We start from the raw sequence: 15,915 nt of genomic DNA on the forward strand, positions 1-15,915 counted from the left end.
CTTAAGGGCAGGTCCCATGCCTTGCAGTGGATGACCAACACAAAATAAATTCAATGATATTTTTATAGACTTTTGTCCCATATTGTTTCATTTGGTCATTTTTCAGTTTTTTACTTTTGCTTGTATATTATGGTTTCTGATTTTGTTTTTAATGGAGAGAGAATGGTTTTTCTTTGCTGTTTTTAACTATAGTTTGCTTGGATTTTTTTGTTTGCCTACCTGTCTTCTCAAGAAAGAGAAGTGTAGAGTTGGATGGGTGGTAAGGAGGAAAGGTTCTGGGAGGAGTTGGGGGAGGGAAAACAGTGAGTAGAATATATTGTACGAAAAAAAGTCAATAAAACAATAAGTACTTACTAAGAAAACGGAAAAGTGAGCTTTGCTTACAATCTGGGATAGAGTAAGCTCTCCACTAAAAACTAAATCTATCTATGAGCTATTCCTAACAACATTCAACTATCATCTGTGGAAAAATCAGAGTTCAGAAGTTTTCCACAGAGAAAACAAACTCTCAGAAAATGTATGTCTTCCTTTCAAATATTGTCTAAGTATGCTAAGGGTATATGTTAATATCCAGTACCTCAAAGAGTAGAACAAACTACAAACCTTTTATCACCTTGATACATAATTTACAAAAATTCTCCTAACTAAATCTGATGTTAATTATGTACCAGACAGTATCAGCACATTACCTCATCAACCTTCATGTAATTTTTGTGAGGTGAGTCTTTTTTTGGTGCTGCATAGACTCTGAAGGTGAGCAGACTCAGGCTGGCTGGCCCCACACATCTCTGAATTACCTGAAATACAAAAGCAATCTTAAATCGTTTGTCCATACTACATACAAAGTACTACAAGGTAAGCAGGCCAATAACCTCAGACATTCCCACTCAGAAAAGCTTACTGTCCTTTCTGAAAAGTAAATGCATTTCTGAAATTCAGAAGATGTCAAAACTTAAGCATATACTCTAAGAGGTCAAGTTTCAAGATTTTATCTTAATTTCCCAAAGATAAAAGTTCTAAAGCCTTCAACTAAAAAATTAAAAAAGACACCAGGCGAAAGCTAGGCAAATTGATACCAATCTATATTCGATACATTACATCTCTGAAAAACCTCTAACTCATCATTTTATCACACACACCTGTCTTTCTTTCTCTACAGCGTGTCTCAGGAATAGTGACAACCTCACCAGAAAAACTGAGCTCATTTGAAATTCACTCCCAAAATATAATAGATCAATATTAACTACAATCACTATGCTATGCAATAGATCTTTCCAACTGTATCTTCCTAAAATTTTGTATTATTTGACTGATAACCTTCCTCAATCCAAATCCAAGACACTGGTTGCTACCATTCTCCTATCTGCTTCTATCAGTTCAGTATTTTTAGATTACATTTAAATAAAGGGAAAATATGAAATAATGAACAAGTTAGTTACTTCCATTTAGACACACTATAATACATATTTCAAAGCATCATATATATATACATATATATATTAAATACATGCCTTTTCCCCATTTAAAATTAAAAATAAGCAGCTGGTGGTAGCCCACACTTTTAATCCCAGCACTCAGGAGGTAGAGGCAGATATGAGTTCAAGGCCAGCCTGGTCTACAGAATGAGTTCCAACACAGTCAGGGCGACATAGTAAAACCCTCTCTTAAAAAACTAGAAAAACAAAAATAAATTAAAATTAAATCCCAAGGTCATCGTCAGTACCACCATCAATCCTTCTGGTCACTAAGCTCTGGCAACTGTGCCTATTAAATGATAAATATGATATCACTTCTACTTGCTTTTCTTTACTCCCTCCTGTACAGTCCTTTCTAGAGCTCTCATTTCTTTCCTGAATTGTTTTTAGCAGCAACCTAAATAGTTGCCTAGGCCTCTATGGATTCAAAAACACCACTGGATTCGATGCATCTGCTCCCATCAGTTGCTGGATGCAGGTTCTATGATGACATTTGAAAATAGTCACCAATCTGACTACAGGGCAAGGTCAGTTCAGGCACCCTCTCCACTATTCCTTAGGGTCTTAGCTGGGGTCATCCTTGTGGATTCCTGGGAATTTTTCTAGTGCTAGGTTTCTTGCTAGCCCCATAAGGGCTCCCTCAATCAAGAAAACTCTTTCCTTGTTCTCAGTGTTTGAGCTGAGCTCCCAAAGTCCAGTTGAAGAGAGGAAGAAGTGAGAATATGAGCAAAGAGGTCAAGACCATAATGGGGACACCCACTGAAACAGCTAACCTGAGCTAATGGGAGCTCACCAACTTCAGCCTGACAGCAAGAGAACCATCATAGGACTAAACTAGGCCCTCTGAATGTGGGTGATAGTTGTATGGCTGGGGCAGACTGTGGGGCCACTGGCAGCGAGACCAGGATTTATCCCTGCTGTTTGTTCTGGCTTTTTGGAAGCCATTCACTTTAGAGGCAATATGCCGGAGACAGATGCCAAAATGACGGAGGAAGGTCATTGGCTAATAAAGAAACTGCCTTGGCCCATTTTATAGGTTAGAACATTGTTGTTTCTTTATCTCTCCCTTCTGAAGCTTGGCAAGGACTTATGATTACAAAACTCCCCAGCCCGGTAAGCAGTATTACATGTGATAACAATTAGAAGAGCCAACTAGAACTTGAATTCACGATGTTTCTTACACACCCTCTGGAAGTCAGACACAGGAAAGCAGATATGGTCCCTGGTTTAAAGAAGTTCAGAAAAATTTAGGTTACTCAAAAAACTCAAGCAGCCAACAACACAGACTTCTTGAGTACAATGTCAATCCTGGGCTACAGAGTGTGATCAAGGTCAGCCTAGGCCTCCTAGCCAGGCCCTGGCTCTAACAAAAACCAAAAAGACTCAGGCACAGATTAACTCTTCAGCTCTAGCCACAAGAGTAGATTTCTGGAAGTCAGCCAAGATAATGAATCTGGCAAGGTCATAAACATTCAGATCATAATAGGTACACAGAAAACTAAACTGTTTTTGCTGCTTCTCAAGTTAAAGAGCACTGCCCAGAATTCAGCAACTTGGGGATACTACAACCCAGTAAAATTGCTTTGAAAACAAGTGGAAAACTCAAGTTAAATAGGATACCTCCAATTTCCCAAAGCCCAGACAACTTGCCTTCTAACTCTCTGGAGTATCCAGTGGATAGACTCTTCCATTTTTAAATAGGGGACCTGTGCTGGTTTCATGTTAATTTGCTACAAGCTACAATCATTTAAGAGATGGGAGCCTCAACTGATAGAATGTGCCCAGAAGATCAGGCAGCAGTTTAGCCTGTGGGGCATTTTCTTAATTAGTGAGTACTGTGGATGGGCCCAGCCCATCGGGCCACCCCTGGGCTAAGAAAGCAGGCTGAGCACACTATGGAGAACAAGCCAGTAAGCAGCAACCCCCATGACCACTGCATCAGCTCCAGCCTCCAGGTTCCCGCCCTGGCTTCCTTCAGTGACGGACTACAGTGTGGAAGTGTAAGCCTAATAAACCCTTTCCTCCCCACCTTGCTCTGGATCACAGTGTTTCAGCACAATGATAACCATAACGAAGACAAGGCCCTTTATTTATTCTCCCAGATGCATACCTTTCATCTTACTAGGCTTTCCATTTAAATTGTGTAGCTCTATCCTTTTCAATAGAAGGCCTTTTTGTGTGCCTATGGACAGGTGGGGTTTCAGAATCATCCGAGGACTGTTTTAAAAGCAAAGATTCCAGCACCTTCCCCTAAAGAGTCTGACTCCGTAAATCTAAAGGAACCCAATAACATATTCCCACCACAAGCCAAGTTTCAGAAACCATTCTACAAGATGCTTAGGGAACAGACACTCACCATAAGCTGGGCTGCAAAATCAAGTGCACTTATTTTTAAGAACATTTTAAAGACAATGAACTGAAATGAAAATTGCCCAAAACATTAAAAACAATAGCATGATTAATTTATACTCCCGAAAACTCTCCCATCTTAATCAAGGTACAACTAATTTTGTCCTCTTCCTTCTCCTCCTTTCCTGGGGGTGGAGAGAGTACTAGGGATTAAGCCCAGGGGCTTGGGCATGCTAGAAAGTGCTCTATGCAGCACTAGAGTACAGCCCCAGCCTGACCGACACTCACTCTAATACTCAACGACTACCTTAACCTCTATCAGTCTTCTACCTCCCGCCAGGAACAAATCTGGTTTAGCTTTCTAAGGCTGATTTCTTTGTTGTGAGGGAGGGAGTTACAGGCGCTTGCAAGTCACCTGACGAGGGTTCTGGGCACCAAACTCTGATCTTCTGAAAGAGCAGCAGGTGCTTTTAACTGCAGAGCCCCTCTTCAGCACTTTTTCTTTCCTTTGTTCTTTTTTAACAATTTCTGGAGTTTTGGTTTATAGTGGTGGTGGTACTGAGACTAGACCTCAGGCCCTCAGGCATGCTAGGGAAACTCTCTACCCAGTTTATAAGAATCTAGGGTTTTAGCCGGGCGGTGGTGGCGTAGGCCTTTAATCCCAGCACTCGGGAGGCAGAGGCAGGTGGATCTCTGTGAGTTTAAGGCCAGCCTGGTCTACAGAGCTAGTGCCAGGACAGGCTACAAAGCTACAGAAAAACCTTGTCTCAAAAACAAAAAAGAAAAAAAAACAAAAAAAAAACAAAGCAAAAAAAAAAGAATCTAGGCCTTTGCACATGAAAGACAAAATACTCGGATAACTGGATTATATTTCCAGTCCCTAACTTTATTTTAAAATAAGCAGAAATCACAAAAGTATGTATAGCTTTTATTTAGCAAAGTCACCCAACAGACTGATGTTTGGAGTCAGTGTTACTGGGAATGGCCTCTGTAAAGAGAAGTAACCAAAGAAACCAAAGGTTTAAAACATGATGATTTTTTAAACACATCACAATCTTTGCAGCTTTATCCACAGAAACTATATGGGATCCCATTTAACAGCTGTTATTTTTGTAATATTAAAAATAATTTCAATCAAGTTTTTGTTTTTTGTTGGATTTTTTTTTTTTTTTTTTTGGTTTTTCGAGACAGGCTTTCTCTGTAGCTTTGGAGCCTGTCCTGGAACTAGCTCTTGTAGATTGGGCTGGTCTCGAACTCAGAGATCTACCTGTCTCTGCTTCCCAAGTGCTGGGATTAACGGCATACGCCACTACTGTGCGGCAACTATAACCTAATCGAAGCAATTTGATTGCAAAACTTGTATGAGCAAATCTATAATGTTTCATTTTTATTTTCAAGTATCTCCCTACTTGGCCCAAACTGGCCTTGAAAGCTCCATCCTCCTGCCTCTAGATCCTGAGTGCTAAGATTATGAGCATGTACCATCATCATAGCTGGTTCTATTGCCTTAATTATTGCATTCTAGCTATTTTATCACTTGGCTGACTGTCAGATAACCTGTACACTAAAATGCACAGCTCTTTCCAAAGTTATATAAAAGCATATTAAATCCCTGTGGAAAATAAATATTACCTGAACATTTTAAAAGTAAATGTCATTTAAAATTAGATATTCTTATACTTACAAAAGGAGGCATACCCATGTTTTTCCCAAAAATGTTATACCAATTCTTTGATTATTCGTCTTGTCTCCAATAGCTTCCAATCTCAAAGCATTTATCCATTTGAAATAGAATGCTGCTATGATTAAGGATACAATATAGTTCAGTAGTAGTAGGGTACATGCCTAGTATGCTTCAAGACCCTGGGTTCCATCTTCCGTACCACACACACTAAAAACCTTTTCTTTTGACTTTCCAGTCTTAAGAGGTAAAAATCTGAAATGAGGGAGCTGGAGAGATGGCGCAGTGACTACGAGCACTGGATGGAAGCACCCAGGTTCCATCCCAAGCTCGCAAGCGGCAGCTCACAACTGTCTATAACTAGTTTCAGGGATCTAATGGCCTCTTCTGCTCTCTGGGCACCAGGCACACGCATAAGAGCACAGACATGCAAGCAAGCATAACACATTTTTAACATGTGAAATGGACTTTTTTCAAGTCTATGAAAACTGACCACACTTTCAAGGCTATTCTTGTTCTAAATAATTAACATAAAGCCAAAAGATAAAATGTGAATTTTTAAGGTAAAACAAATTAATACAAATAATCAACAATCTGGTCCAAATAACATTACACAGGTATCCGTAAAAACATATTAACAATTTCTTTAATCTGAATTAAAAATAAAGAGAAACATTTCAACTGGGCGCTGGTGGCACACTCAGGAGGCAGAGGCAGGCAGATCTCTGTGAGTTCAAGGCCAGCCTAGTCTACAAGAGCTAGTTCCAGGACCCCAAAGCTACAGAGAAACCCTGTCTCGAAAAAACAGAGAGAGAGAGAGAGAGAGAGAGAGAGAGAGAGAGAGAGAGAGAGAGAGAGAGAGAGAGAGAGAGAGAGAGAGAAACATTTCAAATCCACTCACAAAAACAGACTACCTCTCCCTATAATAGGAGCTCAATGGGGATGTCTGTGTCACACAGCGCCCCCTCCAGCTCTGTATGCAAACAAATGTTCTACCACTGAGCTATATCTACCTCTATCCCTAGCCAGCTTTTCTATGATAGGCACACATCCAACACAACAGAGACTCGCTCTGGGTAGGGGGCGAAAGGGAGGTAGACAATAGACATGTGGTTGCTATCTGTACCATCTGGACTTTTGAAAGGAAATATTTCAGTATTGGTTATAAAATTTTTTTTAAACTATGTATTTTCGAGAGTTTGCTTTGCCTCCCTTTCATCCACCCCCATCCGAGGCCGCTCTTGCCGGTGCGTGGAGGAGGTCAGAGCCTGCGATGCTGGTGGCACTGAGACAGGCAGGGCTGTGCGACCCGCAGATGCAGGGCTCGCCCGCCGTCGCCGCCCATTCAGCAAGATCAAGGTGAAAAGGAGAACCCCATGCGGGAACTTCGCATCCACAAGCTCTGCCTCAATATCTGTGTTGGGGAGAGCGGGGACAGACTGACCCGGGCAGCCAAGGTGTCGGAGCAGCTCACAGGTCAGACATCTGTCTTTTCCAAAGCAAGCTACACCGTGAGGTCCTTCAGCATCAGGAGAAATGAAAAGATTGCTGTTCAGTGCACTGTCAGTGGAGCCAAGGCAGAAGAAATTCTGGAGAAAGGCCTGAAGGTGCGAGAGGATGAGTTGCGGAAAAATAACTTCTCAGATACTGGGAACTTTGGCTTTGGGATTCAAGAACACATTTACCTGGACATCAAATATGACCCAAGGCCAAACACAGAATCAGCAAAGAGGAAGCCATGCGCTGGTTCCAGCAGAAGTATGATGGGATCATCCTTCCTGGCAAATAAATTTTATCCAAAAGGCCAATAAAATTTTTCTCAGAAAAAACATACGTATTTTCTAAGCGACGTTGATAAATCATATACAGCCAGAATTTATCGCCACCATTTATACAGCATATAAAAAAAATGAAAATTACTTTTTATATGTAATCACAGCTTCCATTTCTAAATGCCTCTGAATCAAAATGTAAGCCTATAAGAAATTCATTTTCCATCTATTTAAAATGACACAAAAGCAGAGCTGGAGAGATGGCTCAGTGGCTAAGAGCACTGGTTGCTCTTCCACAGAACCCAGGTTTGATTTCCAGAACAGCTCACAATTGTCTGTAACTCCAGTTCCAGGGGACTGGATGCCCTCTTCGGGTTTCCACATGGTGTACATACACACATCCAAGCAAACACTCTAACACAGGAAATTATAAATAAATCCTTAAAAAAAAGAACAAAAGCCTATTGTAAAATGACATTTGTCTTAAAAAGTAGTGGAGGTAGACTGTAGTATAATTCCATGGATGTTTTTAAAAGGTCACGCCAAGGGCATATATAGGTATACTAAGGAACGAGCATGGAAAGATGCACCCCATGGTTGCTTAAGAGTGGGGCTATTAACGGTGATTCTTTAGCATTATCTATATGTCTTGAAGTTCTGAGGTGAGTACTGATTTGTTTACAACACAGAAAGGAATAAAACTAGCTGACTCCTGAAGACATTCTAAAGAATATACCACAGAGAATGAAGATCCTTCCAAACGAAGGATAATAATTACTTTATAAATACATCAATCAGTGATAGAGTTTTAGGAATTAAATATATTGAGAGGGTAATTAAATCCATGTTCTCAAGATGTCTGTTTTGACAGACACTATTTGGGTGTACAAATACAGACCACAATCACCTCAGTCCAACTTACAGCACTGGGGACTATAAAGCTCAGGTTCACAGTATAGGCCAGGCAGGATCTCCCAGCAACATCTTCCCTAGTACTGGAGGCCCAGACATACACCGTTAACACCAACAAAGCCAATACTTCAAACGTGTGGTGGCACTTGGAGTCTGAGAAGGACCAGTTACAGACCAGCCTGGGTTACACAGTGAATTCCAGGCCAGGGAAGGAAGAAAGGGGAAAGAAATAGGCAAAGTTCACACTATGAACCGCATCAGTTACAGGTCAACCTGGAACTGTAAGACAATGAATTCCAGGATAGTCTGGGCTAAAGAGTAAGACTCCCAACAGAAAGAATCGAACAGAACAGAACAGGAAGGGAGGGAACGAGAGAAGAAAGAAATAGGAAAAGTTTTGCCAGGCGGTGGTGGCACATGCCTTTAATCCCAGCACTCAGGAGACAGAAGCAGGAAGATCTCTGAGTTTGAGGCCAACCTGGTCTAAAAGAGCTAGTTCCAGGACAGGCTCCAAAAGCTATAGAGAAAACCTGTCTCGAATAAAACTAAAAAAAAAAAAGAAAATAGGAAAAGTTTACACTATGAACCCCCAAAAGAAAAAATACCTTCTAGGCATAGTGAGTGACACCTGACTATAATCCTACCATTTGGGAGGTGAAGGCAGGAAACTCAAAACAGTTCAAGGCCAAAAGCTGGAGAGAGGGCTCAGTGGTTAAGAGCTCTTGCTGCCCTTGTAGAGGACCTGGGCTCAGTGTCTAGCACCACAAGGTGGTTCAGAGCTGCCCATGATTCCAGTTCCAGGGGCTTCAATACCCTCTTCCAGCCGCCACGAGCGCCAATCAATCATGCACATGGTGCAGGTAGTTACACGCAGGTACAACACTCATACACATAAAGTAATATAAATAAGTCTAAAATAATTTAAGCATTCAAGGATAGTCAGTCATGGCTATGCAGAAAGTCTGAAGCCGCCCTGGGCTATTTGAGACCTGCCTAAACCAAAAAAAGGAAAGGAAAAGAGGAAAAAAGGTACTTTCTGGTTTTGCAAACAGAACTATTTATGAGAAGCTTTCAATTCTGCAGTTTTGTGCCAAAGTAGCTAATATTTCCTAGTTCTTCTGTATCTACTATAAAGACCATAATAGTCTTAAAAGAAAACAAAAAATGAGGCTTAAAAAAAGATGTTAACATCTTTTCCTCACAGAAAACAATTTTATTTTCTTTGGGGGCGGGGGCAAATATTACTACAAAATTACACCAATAAAGCAAAGAAAATACATTTCATCTGTAATTGTTCCATCTTTTTAACCCTGTAAAAACAGCTATCTGATTCTGTCAAATAGAAATAGAAAAGTAAGAAACTTGTGTAAGCTGGGCGGTGGTGGCACACACCTTTAATCCCAGCACTTGGAAGGCAGAGGCAGGTGAATCTCTGTGAGTTCGAAGCTAGCCTAGTCTACAAGAGCTAGTTCCAGGACAGGCTCCAAAAGTTACAGAGAAACCCTGTCTCAAAAAACCAAAACAAACAAACAAACAAACAAACTTGTGTAATAAGCAGGAAAAAATTCTAATCTACATGGAAAGTATAAAGTAGAAAAAGACAAGATCTCCTGAGTAAATTGGGAGCATAGGGACCTTGTGAGAGGGTTGAAGGGGGGAGGGGAGAGGCAGGGAGGGGAGCAGAGAAAAAATGTAAAGCTCAATAAAAAAAAGCAATAAAAAATGGGCTTTTATAACTCCAAAAAATAAAATAAAATAAAAAGGAAACAATGATCAAAGTTTAAACATTACCCATAACAAGCTACACACATTGAACTTCCTTATACTATAGTACAACACCGATACTATCAAGCCTAGTACCTTCCAAGCTGGCAATTCTCAAAGCCAGACTAGTCCCTACCATTTATTCTGTCCCTTCTATGTAGAGACTTATAGTAGCAAACCTCTCAGCAGAGCCTTTGCAACCCCCCTTTTTTTTGGTTCTCTGGTCAGTGCCTCTTCCAAATCTTACCCTATTCATGAAATCATCAACTTCAAAAGCACAGGGAACACGCACTAAGGATCTTACTAAATAAATTCTTAACTATTCAAAGTGTGATGACCAGCAGCATCAATGACACTGAGATGCTAAAATAAACAGGAGCATCTGAAGGGCCATCCCACTCTAGATTTTAACAAGAGTCACACGCACATTAAAGTTTGATGGACTGTGGCTCTCAACTGCTATTACCTGGTAACACAATAAAATTTTTTCATTCACTGACATACACGATTTTATTTATATATAGCATATACTTATTTTTATGCATAATATAGTACTGGAGGTACTCTGTATACTACCAGAGGAGAATGGTAAACACCAACCCAGCTACAAACCCTGTGATCAACAATGGTGACCTGCCTGAAACATATGTTGGTGCAAAAGTGCCAAAAATTGCCAGGCGGTGGTGGCGCACGCCTTTAGTCCCAGCACTTGGGAGGCAGAGGCAGGCGGATCTCTGTGAGTTCGAGACCAGCCTGGTCTACAAGAGCTAGTTCCAGGACAGCCTCCAAAACCAGAGAAACCCTGTCTCGAAAAAGCAAAAAAAAAAAAAGTGCCAAAAATTGTGGAAGTAACCAATCACTATTTGATTGGAACTAAGGCCCCATATCATAAAAATGAACCCATGCCTGACACTGCACACGTACCCAAGAGCCTGAGACTTGCTAGGCCCAGGGACATAGGGGAAAACTAAACACTACTGTTCTGCTAAAGAATGTAACGATAAAATGACTCCTAATAGTTTGCTGTACTCATAGATCAGTGCCTTCCTCAACCATCACCAGAGAAGCTTCCTCCTGCAACAGATGGGAACAAACACAGAGACCCATAAATGGACAATATTCAGAGAGTGACAGACCTTGGAACAGTCAGTCCTAAATGAGATGTCTCCATCAAATCCCTCCCCTCAGGGTCAGGGAACCCTGTGGAAGAGGAGGAAAGATTATAAAAGCCAAAGGGGGATGAAGGACACCAAAGAAACAAGGCCTTCTAAACACAGCATAACAGACACAGATGGATTCACAGAAACTGTTGCAGCATGCACAGGGCCTGCACGGGTCTGGACCAGACGGGGCACAACACTGAGAGAAGTGGACCCAGGTTCCATCCCCAGCACCCATATGACCTCTGACAACCATCTGTAACTCCAGTTCCAGTGGATCATGTGCCCTCTTCTGCCCTCTGTGAGCACCAGGCTCGTGTGTGGTACACAGACATACATGCAGGCAAAACATTAATACACATAAGATAAAAAAATTAAAACTAAAACAAATGTTCAACATAACTAAAGACACAAAGAACAACCCCTGGAATTTCCAAAACATACCCAAAGGGGGTGGAACCAGTCAGCTGAGAACCACTGTTCTACAATCACAACATTCTTTTCCTTCCCTCTTTCTCACTCCTGTAAAAAAAAACTTATCTGAGTCATCCATCTGTGTCAATCTTTCGTTTCCATCAATTAACTTACATATATGACGATCACGAAAGAGTTTCAAAGACCCCAAGTCAATGAACACGTACACAGACTCATGAATATACCGGACGTGGACACTGCTGGCTGTGGTTCCACTTTCCACTACACCTCTTCCTCCCTGAAGAACCGCACTGTGGTCAGGAAACCATTCTTTTCCCACGTGTTTAAGCAAAGTGATCCTGGTTAACTTAAACTAACCAGAGCCCAACATTCCCCCTGGTAACTGTTATGGGGCTAGGGACAGATACCTGACCCATGTTGGTCCAATCAGACCTGAAGGAAAAACATAATCCAAGCGTGGAAGTTTTATCCTCTCCTCTTCCCCTAGTGAATGACAAAGTATTGTTATTGGCAGTCAGCTTGCAACCATAAGGAAAATCGACAACGCCATAGTAAACCCAGGAGCCACATCTTTGATGATAGTGAGCCAACAAATCAATGCATTCAGTGTCCATCCTTCCTCTGGGTTTAGGGAGTTAATTCTCCTCAGTAGTTAACAGTTAGACGTTTATTACCCTAACTTCAACCAATAGAAAAAAACACTCATGGAGGAGTTACGTGACATGCCCACTATCACATAGCTAGGCACTGGCAATACCACAGCACTGGAAGGCAGAGACCATGATCTGATTTTGCAGCCCTTATTAATGCGCCCCGAACACTACAGCTGCAAGAAACTTTTAAATGGGAAGCACAATTTTGAGGTTGTATTGGCACTATTCTGTGAATATTACGTTTCTTGGAGGGCTGATTTTATAGATTTTGGGCTGCTTATGTGTGTTTTGTTTTGTTTTGTTTTGCTTTAGAAAGGGTCTCTTTTTGTAGGCCTGGTTGTCCTGGAAATCGCTATGTAAACCAGACTGGCCTCGAACTCACCTGCCTCCGCCTCCTGAGTGCTGGGATTAAAGGGTGCGCTGCCTGTGATATTTTTTATGACAAAATATAGGTGACTTTAGGAAAGAATAACTTAATGCTAAAATACAGGTTTTTGAAAGTCTTCACTGTAAATGCCTACCTTATGGTGGGCAGGTGTTAAAAAAAAACACCTGTAAGGAAGGGGAAAGAGTCGACTTCTCCACAATGATGCTCACTAGAGCGTAAGCGGCAGCTTCCCCCACGTAGCCTTTCCTTCCTCAGCCTCCCCGACGTCTTCGGAGGCTGACCCTCCCCCCACCCACACGCCAGGTTCTGAAACCCGATCCTGCCAAGCAACCAAAGCCATAAAGGCTGCAGCGTCGGGACCTGGCCTCATCCTACCCACGAACCCAAAAGGGCATTAGCTGGGGAAGTGGGTAGTATAGTGTTTCACTCGCGAAAGAACTAGCCCAAGGCCAATCCCACCCATCTAGGGTTCCAAGCCTCAGCGTCACAGGTGCTGGTACCAAGCAGTGAATGAATCGCCGGGCCAGGACTTAGCCAGCCCGGAGGTGGGCAAAGCCTCGGGGGGAGCCGAGTCTGATCCACAAAAAAAGGCCCCACGGGAGCGTGGGAAGGGCTCCCGGAGTCGGAGAGGGGGAGATGACAACCGTGACCCGGTTCCACTCTCTCACCTTGAACATGTCGCTGGCAGCCGCGGCTCCGGCAGGGTCACCCCTCGCTTGGTCCCGCCCACTATAGAAAAGCGATTACGGTGGCCGGGTTAGATCCTGATTCCCTTGACCGCGAGCGGGCTGGGGCGCACGAGATGCTGTTGCTCCCCGCCTCCCATTCAAAAGCGCCAATCAAACACCGCCAGACAGCGCGTCACGTTGCTTAGCAACCGACGTCGCCCACGCGCGGGAGCCAGACGAACGCAAGCCCCGCCTTCTTGGCGGTTTTGCCTCCCCGAGGGCTGTTGCTAGGCGGCTTAAGGCTGGAGCTCCGTGTCGGCGGCAAGCTGTGGTAAGAGGGCGGCTCCTTGGCACTCTGCCGTGCCGCGAACCTACTTTCGCCTCCACCTCCACCATTAGGCACTAGGCTGTGCCATATGGCAGCCCTGTGAACTGAAGTAGCCAGGCGGTGGCGCCCGACGGACCCGGGAAGGCTGCGCCAGCCTCTTAAGGAGAAGCTGCGGATCGACGGTGGGGCTTCGAGTTACCTCACATAAGGTTTTTTTCCCTAAAAAATGTACCGTATACTGAATGTTCCTTAAATTTTTAGGTTAAACTAAATGCCCCACGTCATTTAATCGCGAAAAATTGATATTTTTAAAAAGAAAAGTACTAAACTGTAAATCTGATAATCAAATATTTGTCCCATTTAATACCTGTAGACGGTAAGTGATGGTATTTAACTATTATCAAGAAAAACAAGCATTATTAAGGACGTAATTTTATTCCTCCCACGCAAGTCGATAGGCACTGTTCTCATTGCCGAGTGTCCAAGGCTGCGCTGCGGAAAATCTAAAGCTAGGATCCAATTCCAGATAGTCGGCCTTTTAAATCTCTGCGCAGTCTCGGCAAACGCTAGCCCGAACCAGAAAGATGGTGTAATTCGTATTTCGTTCTGCCTTTCTGTCCTAATTTGACAGAAGATGGAAGCCACATGGGCATTCTGACGATTTGGAGGTTTGTTCAATGGAAGGTCACTGTCCTCTTGTCCAAAGATGGTGCTAGAAACCTGCCCTTGAAGAAATTAGGGGTTTTTTTTTCTGCGAAAGAAAAAAAAAAACACAAAACAACAACAAAAACGCCCACCTGGGGCTAACTGGAGCATTCCAGTAAGAAAGTGTTAAGTTTGTCGTAATATTTGAGTTTTGACTTGGTGATATGTGGTTAAGTATTTTTTAAAGCAGGACTTGGAAGTGTTAGCAAGCTTCAGGGTGGGAAAAACGCTAAGGCTCGACCGAGTGCCAGAGCAACCCCCAAATGTTAAGGGCAGCTTTTTTCCTTCTCAACAGAATTGTATGTTCCAAGCCACCCCATCTCCGATCCCAAAGGAGAAATACTGACTAGATCCCGAAGGCTCTGCATCAGTAAGGTAATATCTTAGAAGTGCGAAGCACGGTGAGAAATCACAGCGGGAGCTCTTAGTGCTCGGGGTACAGGAACCAGGGAAAGAGGGAACTGACAGTTTCACCTCCACTAAACTCTGCCTGAACTTCAGCATTTCTTCCAAGTACAGTGGAGGCAACAAGCCTCCAGTATTAGCAGTACCTGTGAGTGTCACCAATAGAAAGCGGAGATATTTTCACACCACCTACAGTCACGGCAGCCAACTAAAAATATCACTTGTGCTCATTACTACAAAAGTACAGTGGTTATTAAGTTTTTGTTTTATGCATAAAAAAGACACATCGTACTGCAATTTCATTTTTAAAGGGTATTTTGAAGATATAATTAAGATTTTGAGAGCTTCATCCAAACTGGAACATAATCCTTCAAAAGAGTACAAAAAAAAATACAGGCAGCTTCAAATAATTTCATACATGCCTGCTCACATCACCAAAGGGTCACTGAGCCACTGGGGGCAGGGGGGGATTATGTAATTTGCACAAAGTCTCACAAGTAAGCAACTAAAAGAGGACTAGGGAGATGGCTCATAAAAACTGGACCAAAAACTCGACAGAAAATGTGTAAAAACCCTCTGCCCGGTTTCCATAGTCAGCAAAGTATCTCCTGCCACTAAGGAATTTGTGAGAATGAATATCCCTGAATTACTGCTCCAAAGGGTTAGCTTCCAGAGTCAGGTGTGGTGGTGAGCCGCTGCAAATGCCAGCACATGGGGCGGTGGGACAGGAGAATCGGTTTAAGGCTCTCCTCTATGCATAATGAGACTGAGGCCAGCCTCAGCTACAGGAGACCCTGCGTCACAAGAAGAAACATTCGCTTCCACTGTAGGGTGAATAGGAGGAAAAAGCTAGGAGAGAGGGGGCCAATTAGGAGGGTATGCATAGATTCACTGTCTTTCCCACAACCACACGACAGTTTAATAAAAGAACATAAACTGTAAGCAACACTAGACGCACAGTGCTTTCTTTTTAAAGGGATTCTAGAATTAACACAACAATCATATGACATTTAAGTCTAGTCCAAGTGTAATAATGTGAGGATTATGACTTTAATAGCTTAATGTATGTGTGTTCAGATTACTTCTTTGTAGGGAAAATGAAAAAGTCCTCAAACACAGCAGTTACTGATGCTCCAAAATCAGATAGTCAGCTCTCAGAAAAAAGCCACAAGACACAGTCCGCACGTGCTGCAAAGATAAAGGCAAGAAAAGAGTAAGAA

At 42.5% G+C, this 15,915-nt stretch overlaps 2 protein-coding genes and 1 pseudogene across 6 annotated transcripts in view; 2 read left to right on the plus strand and 1 right to left on the minus strand.

Moving 5' to 3' along the window:
* Apoo (apolipoprotein O) overlaps positions 1-13,377 on the minus strand; it is a 48,401-nt gene extending 35,024 nt beyond the window's left edge. Inside the window, exons 1-3 of one of the 5 annotated variants that reach the window (XM_075957572.1) lie at positions 11,558-11,625; positions 11,090-11,153; positions 690-797 (exon numbers count right to left, since the gene is read on the minus strand). In XM_075957572.1, the coding sequence (XP_075813687.1) occupies positions 690-704 (15 nt within the window). In that variant the 5' untranslated portion in view covers positions 705-797; positions 11,090-11,153; positions 11,558-11,625. Of the gene's footprint in view, positions 1-689; positions 798-11,089; positions 11,154-11,557; positions 11,626-11,955; positions 12,010-12,722; positions 12,746-13,257 lie in introns of those variants that run through there. The other 4 variants (XM_075957571.1, XM_075957574.1, XM_075957570.1 and 1 more) reach the window with 4 other exon arrangements.
* LOC142840916 (large ribosomal subunit protein uL5-like) lies at positions 6,855-7,328 on the plus strand (annotated as a pseudogene).
* Positions 13,378-15,632: 2,255 nt separating the features above from the next.
* The window catches only part of CXHXorf58 (chromosome X CXorf58 homolog), a 29,122-nt gene continuing 28,839 nt past the window's right edge, over positions 15,633-15,915 (plus strand). Inside the window, exon 1 of the mRNA XM_075958222.1 lies at positions 15,633-15,908. Within this exon, the coding sequence (XP_075814337.1) occupies positions 15,757-15,908 (152 nt within the window). The 5' untranslated portion in view covers positions 15,633-15,756. The remainder of the gene's footprint in view (positions 15,909-15,915) is intronic.

Source organism: Microtus pennsylvanicus, chromosome X (genome assembly GCF_037038515.1).
Source record: "Microtus pennsylvanicus isolate mMicPen1 chromosome X, mMicPen1.hap1, whole genome shotgun sequence".
Taxonomy (NCBI): Eukaryota; Metazoa; Chordata; class Mammalia; order Rodentia; family Cricetidae; genus Microtus; species Microtus pennsylvanicus.